At 41.8% G+C, this 6,979-nt stretch overlaps 1 protein-coding gene across 1 annotated transcript in view; it reads left to right on the top strand.

Moving 5' to 3' along the window:
* Positions 1 to 244: 244 nt before the first annotated feature.
* Positions 245 to 6,979, top strand: part of LOC140244665 (lysosome-associated membrane glycoprotein 1-like) — a 40,317-nt gene continuing 33,582 nt past the window's right edge. Inside the window, exon 1 of the mRNA XM_072324285.1 lies at positions 245 to 409. Coding sequence (XP_072180386.1) covers positions 373 to 409 — 37 coding nt within the window. The 5' untranslated portion in view covers positions 245 to 372. The remainder of the gene's footprint in view (positions 410 to 6,979) is intronic.

Below are 6,979 nucleotides of genomic sequence, written 5' to 3'. Positions count from 1 at the left end.
AACGTCATCAGCTTTTAAATTCCAGGGGGAGGGTATGCTGTGAATGACCTCACCATCACGTGCCTGATGAGAGATCCGTGTAATGCGCGGTGATGACGCGCGCGCAGCGCACACTCGCCTAGCTGCCATTGCGACAGCACTCCTACGGAACAGTGAGCTGAACTTACTGAACTTTACCCGCAACTTTCCCGAGCTGAATTGTTCGAGAGCAGTGAGCTGCCCCTGATCCGCTGAATTTAGTACACGCAATACATTGTACCATCATTGCGACACACCACGGGTTTACAGCATCGAGAGACTTGTCCACCGGTGAATTGAGCGTTGTTTGTTTCATCACATATCAACTTGATCGCCACTCAGGAGTATCTCAAAATGAGGCTTACGTGTACATCGTTGATTTTGCTTGTTGGTAAGGCGCCATATAACGTGTAAATTATTATCATGCTCTTGTTATTTAAATCACCGTGTTATTATCGTCTTACTCCCCCTAGATCTAGCCTCGGCTCTTTTAACCACTGTGTGTGCTGTGCAGCACTGCCAGTGGCGTTAGCGTACATGTACCACTCGTACAACTCGGTAGTGTAAAAAATACCATGGTCCATTATTACCAAGTTACTAGGCTACTGATTCGTGATGTCAACTTTGAAAGTAGGGTCTTTCTAGATCTTTTCAGCAAATTCGTCTAAAGCTACTCAGATCCTTTGTCGTTGTAGTAGCAAAGTGTTGGTCGGTTCTTTACCAGGCTGATGTAGCAATTTCGAAATGTTGAAACTCACTTTTCAGTGCTTTTACTTTTAACGTTAGATGCCTAACGTTACAACAACTGAGTCTGCATAGGCCCTAGACCGTATCTAAATTTAAATTAAATTAGGCCTACTGCTGTTATCATGGCCACCATCATGGCGCTCATGAGAGGGGCTCTTCTTGCTCTAGCCCGACCAGACGCTGTTAATACGCTACGCGAATACAGCGTCTGACCAACGAGCGGGCACCTACAAAGTGGGGAACCACAACACAACTACAAAACTTATGAAAATTTATACGTTCTTTATAAACAATGTACACGTTACCAAACGTTACTCACCTTAAGTGCATGCTTGTATTACAGAAGGTTCGTAAGTCCATTGAGAGCCCTCGTGATAAGTCCGTGGAACCAAAAAATGATACTTTCTGGCGGATTCCCTAACACCGTCAGGGTTCATCGTTGCAGAATTCAAAATGGCGCCTTGATCTCTGCGGAAATCTTTTGCGTGCGTGCGATGCGCTGCTTGAGTGTTGGTGTAGCAGCACGGTCGACAGCGCGACCTTTTGAAAGGGCATTCAGATCATGTGACCTCCCGGATATTGGAAATGGCCTGGCGTGAAAGACGATGTACCGTTCGTGAACCGTTCACACATGCTGCATATAACCATCATTTTAGGTAAGTTATCAAATCTAAATTTCAATATTCATAGCATAGATATGAAGTCTCATTATCATTTTGTTCGTCAGATGAGTTTGAAGTGACAAAAAAATGATCTAAAGTATCAAAATTCAATCCGATCGCATGCTATCGTTGGACCCTCTTCGTGTTTGGAGCTTCGTTGGTACAGCCCTGTCGCGCTACGTATGTACAGCGGCGACTGGGCTGTGTATAGTTATTCTTGCTCATGCTCACCATAGTCATACAGTCATAAGGATCCCTCCTCATGAGCATCCTGGCCATGCTCATGTCATGAGAGGCCCTTTTTACAGCAAGATGCTCATGAGGCTCCCTGTTCATTTCTCATCCATCTCACATAAATAGGGCCTAGGCCTACATGACATATCAGTCCGGGAAACCCGCTCATGAGGCCTGCTCTCCTGTACGAGCACCCCTCCGCCTCATGAGGCCTGTGGAGAGCCTCATGACATGAAGCCCCTGGCTGGGCCTGGGGAGAGAGACTCGTGAAGCTCCCTCTTCACTTTTCATTCATCTCACATCTGACATATAAATTGTCGCAACTTGTCTTTGCACAGTGATTTTTGTTACACACACATTTCCACTCTCCATGATGAAAAAGAAGAAAAAATTCTGCCTGGGCTTTTTTGACAAAAATTTAGTTTAATCAACCGATGTGCACATGCATTGACCCACCAAAACATGGGCGCTAATGACGTTACTAGTGGGTTCACTCAATTGATGGAGGGCTGCTGTGCTTAACTATCGTATCACGCAGACAATTCCCCATAGCCAGCAATAGAAAGATAGCCGGGCCGCTGATTGGCTGATCGCCCGGCTGTCCGCTTCACTGCACTGCGTGGTGTGCGAGATTCACTACTCCGTGGATCGGTGTGGTGTACACAATGCGTTGCAGTCAACATGCGTGCTTGCCATCGTGTTATGTATTGTAGCGGCTATGGCAGCGAGCTCGACTGAAGAGCTCCCATCAGTACACAACGCTACACAAACCACACAATATGGCGACCAATTTGCATCGTGGTGTTGAGCTTCTTATGTGTGTCGCTCCACACCCGTACATGTCGCTACCATACAAATTGCATGTATTGATACACACACACCAACGAACACATCGAACTACTTCACAAATTCATACCTTAAAATCATGTAAAAATATGACATCAAATTTCAAACACAACGATAACTTCGCTGAATACATGGTTTCACCAAAGGAGGAAAATATTATGCCAAAAATCGAAGACTTGATGTAAAAATGCAGAGTTTGGTATCAAACTGTTTGGCCAATAGCGCTGGAAATCGTCGCACACATATGTTATAACGTTGTGGGAAAATATGTAAATGACGGGGGTAAAGAGCCAATGATGATGGAGCTTCGGTGTTTTGTTTCTGTTTTTTCATCGTACAGAGATACCACTCTTTTGACTCAGGGCGCTCCCACAGTATAACTGTGTGAAGGAGCCGTCCTGGAGTTAGTGGATACTCAAACTAATCACTTTGTAGGTACTATCGAAAAGGTTCCATTTTTTTCGTGAGTTCCGCCGTCCTCCAGCCTTGGGGGGCCTTGCATGCAAGCGTCCTGTGGCATTTGGCGCAGACAGCGTTCAAGCCATGCAATCAGAGTGTGCAGTATATATGATGCAGGTTGCACATTGAGCTTATTTAGACTAGAGGTCTAGGTCTAGTTAAGTGAGTAGTGGTACTTTGCTCTGCACACTATCAATAATAAAGTTACCTTGGTTTGGTGTTTCTGTTAGTGTTAGTGTTAGTCCCCACAATCTACCATACCGGCTTACATTGTTGGCATAGAGGGGGTGGATTCACGCTTACCATTGTACTTTGTAGTTCAACTGCGTATGCATTGCACCATTGACACATCGTATGGCCCAATGTGAAATCTCTCAGTGATGAATATTTGTAGACAGTCGAGCAAAGAATGTGAACAGCAAACTTAAAATGGTAGGGGCCTACATGGTGCTTTTTTGTAGCATTCCTGATAAACATTGTTTGACTGATATCGATTTATCATGATATGTGCCTGAAGCCACTGCCTCTATGTGGTTGCAATTCAAAAATTAATCTTATTCCACACTTAAAAATTACCAGAGCGTGACCTCAAGCTCCCTCTCTGGGGCATATTGTGATTCATTCATTGAAGCGTATGGCACAATATGCCTGGTTGATACTGTTTGCTGACTGTTGCTAGTCACCTGGGGCGAACCATGAGGGGTCGGCATCATTTGCCTGTTTTTCTTGTGTGGGTAGGTAGAGGGACCACTTCGCCGAGTTTGCACCCGGTCTTTGCAATGAATGAATGAATTGGAATCTTTATCATGCGCAAACTTTGTGACTAACTCACACATGGGACCTCCATGTAATGTCATATCTGAGGAACAGAGTGTTTTGCCTCTAGCTAAGAGGGGACTGAATGCTTACACACAATATTGCTCAGTGAGACTTAGGAATCGAACCCGGTACCCTTGGATATGGAGTCAGACTAAAGTATGGTGAAATTACCCATTGGGCGAAAAAAAAATGTTTTTGTTCTTTGTGCTGTTCACACATACCGCACAAGGCAAATCATTGTGAGAAATCCAAGGAAATCTCAAGATGGACCAATGTTTACGTGTGATCACTCTGACAGAATCAAATCAGTCAGGAAGTTTTTTTTTTTTTTTAAAGTGATTTTATTTAAGTTTTTGCTTCCAAACCAATGTACACTTAGCTCTACCTCAAAGTGTCATTGATATTAGAGGTTGTTTGCTCAAGGAAGGAGAGGTGGCAAAAGAAAGAGCGAAAAAACCCCAAAACAAAACAAAACAAACAAAGGCGGTCAGGAAGAGGAAACAACAAGGGAACCATCCACCATTAGTTGGTCAATTTCAGAGGAAACAAATTTTCTTGTGATAAGGCATGTTGAATTTGTTAGCATGCAAGCATAAATTCTGCAAAAATCAAGAAGAAAGAAAATTAAAATCTGGCCCATTGAGGCTCGCTGATTTTATTGTAGTAGTACTAGTAGAAAAAGTAGAAGTAGTAGTCGTAGTAGTAGTAGAAGTAGTAGTAGTTGTAATAGTAACAGTAATTAAAATAATAATAATAATGACGATAATAATAATAGCAATAATAATAATGATAATAATAATAATAATAATAATAATGATGATAATGATAAGAATAAGAACACTAAGAAGATTAATAATGATAGTAATTATTATTTTATTATTATTAATAATATTATTATGATTATTTTTACTAATTCTATTATTTATTTATTTTTCATTATTTTTTTTATTATTTTTTTGTTTTTGTTTTTTGCTGGAGGCAAATATAGCAAGACCATGAAAAAAAAATCCACTGAGTATGCCAAGTTGCCGGCATGCACGAGTCACTCGCAGTGTGTGTAACTGCATGATGCCAGCCGTTCTGGATTGGGTTTGTAGATTGTGGTTTAGTGATTGTACAAGAAGTTAAGCAGTGCTGCGTGTGTCATGGGGATTAAACATGGCACTACAGCGACTGCAAACGACTGAATACTTTCTGTAAAGATTCTGACTCACTACGGAGACGGCAGAGTATCAAACTTTTAAGGAGAGGCAAAGTTCACTGGGAGAGAAGGAACGCTTGTATGTAGTATTTAATCATGATACAAGTAGGCCCTACCCAGATAGAAACATGTACATGTATGTATATAAGGATCTCATGAAATTGCCATTTTCATTTCAGGTTATTGATAGGGTATTTTCTGTTTTCATATTTAGGGAATATAACAGTATGTTTATGAATTAAAAAAAATATCTTATATACATCTTCAGGAGTCACCGTCATGATTTAGGAAGGGTTTTGATGTAACTTTTGAGTGAGCATGTGTGGTATACAGTATACCAGGGAGGTGAGACTACATGTAACCTCACCTTCCTGATGTATACTGTATGTGTGTGTGTTTGTACGAGACTGTGGCGAAAATTTAGTTGCTGTACATGTTATAGTCTGTTTTGAATTATATCAAAATTTTGAGTGGCATGTCTTTTTGATGGCTGCATCAGAGTGAGTGGCAAGGCTCAGTGTTAGGCATTACTCTATGTAAGAAGAGTATGGTGGGGACATAGTCCAATCTTGTTTTCTCACAGTAAGAAATATTGTGTAAAATGTATCACATGAGACATGTAAACTGCAGATGGTGTGGTATTACATGAAGAAGCGACGCCAGTGTTGGTTGATAACATGCTGTCCTCCAGAGTTCTAAGCTTTTGAGATCAGTTGGCAAACATTGTTACAGAAACGGTTTCAATAGTGGTATGTCCCTGTGCATAGAGCATGTACATAATACCATTTACTTCCTGATAAATACTTGTACAGTCCTTTATCATGTCCCTTTAGGCAAGAGCTAGAGGCGTGTGATATTTCTTAATTCACAAGTGTTGTGCATGGGATTGCCCACAGTGTGAATTAAACTTGTTGAATAGATTCACAGTTCGCACTGCACACTGAGGAATAGGCTATTTAGACTGACTTAAGCACCTGACATTAATGAACAATACAATACAATAGAACACAATTTATGTTTTTCATACTCTTCCCACAAGGCACAGAGCGCTAATACAAAATTACAGAAAAGGAACATTTGTATTATACTATTCAAACACAATGCAGAATGATAAATGGAAATATTTTCACCAAGTGCCAATTCATCATTTCAATATATCACACAATAGGTCCACACAGGCAATATAAACTTGTAGCATACTAGGCTATACACTTGCACAGTTACATATTATACAGCTGTACATGCACACATGGGAGTACTATGGCTGAAGGAAAAGATTGGGGGGGGGGGGGGTGGTGGATGTGGAGAGAGCCTTTAGCAAAATGGCTGAAAGGCCAGACTGTCCAATCAAGAGACCGATACCAGCTTGGGATTCCCGCTTTCCATGGTCGTCCTCGTCACGGTCGTGGTCAAGACTCCATGAGGTTGATGTGGTGGAGAAGAACTGAATCTCACTTGTGGCACACACCGCACACACTATGTGCCTGCCATACAAGGTCATGGACTTTGTCAAGGGCGAAACGTCAATTGTTCCTTGGGTGTTCGCGCTCATTATTTGTTCAGGAAGACTGCTAACAGTAGAGATAGAGGCACATGATACAGTTTGTTGGGTGCCTGCGGAATATGTTCATTCAGTCTGTTTGTACCCATTTTGAACCGAAAGACTTTTTGCTCAGGAGTCAAATGCTACTGACATTACTTTTAGATCCCCCCCCCCCCCCCCCCCCGACATTCACAAAATAATGTACATTGTGGTAGCATAGAAGCCTAAGCCCTTACTTCCTTCAAATGTTATACTAGTATTCTGGAATGAGTATCGTGTCTTATGTGTTACATCCTCATTCTGTGCAACTAAGCGATATATACATAAGGCTTTTAAAGAAGAATGTCCACAGACTATAAAGTGCTTTGAAGCCTGGTGTGCACAGTGCATGCGAGGAGTCATTCTGTAGCAAGTGAGCGTGTCCAGCTGTTGGTAACCGTAGCCAACATG

Source organism: Diadema setosum, chromosome 21, assembly GCF_964275005.1.
Source record: "Diadema setosum chromosome 21, eeDiaSeto1, whole genome shotgun sequence".
Classification (NCBI taxonomy): Eukaryota; Metazoa; Echinodermata; class Echinoidea; order Diadematoida; family Diadematidae; genus Diadema; species Diadema setosum.
This window is presented reverse-complemented; position numbering and strand designations above follow the sequence as displayed.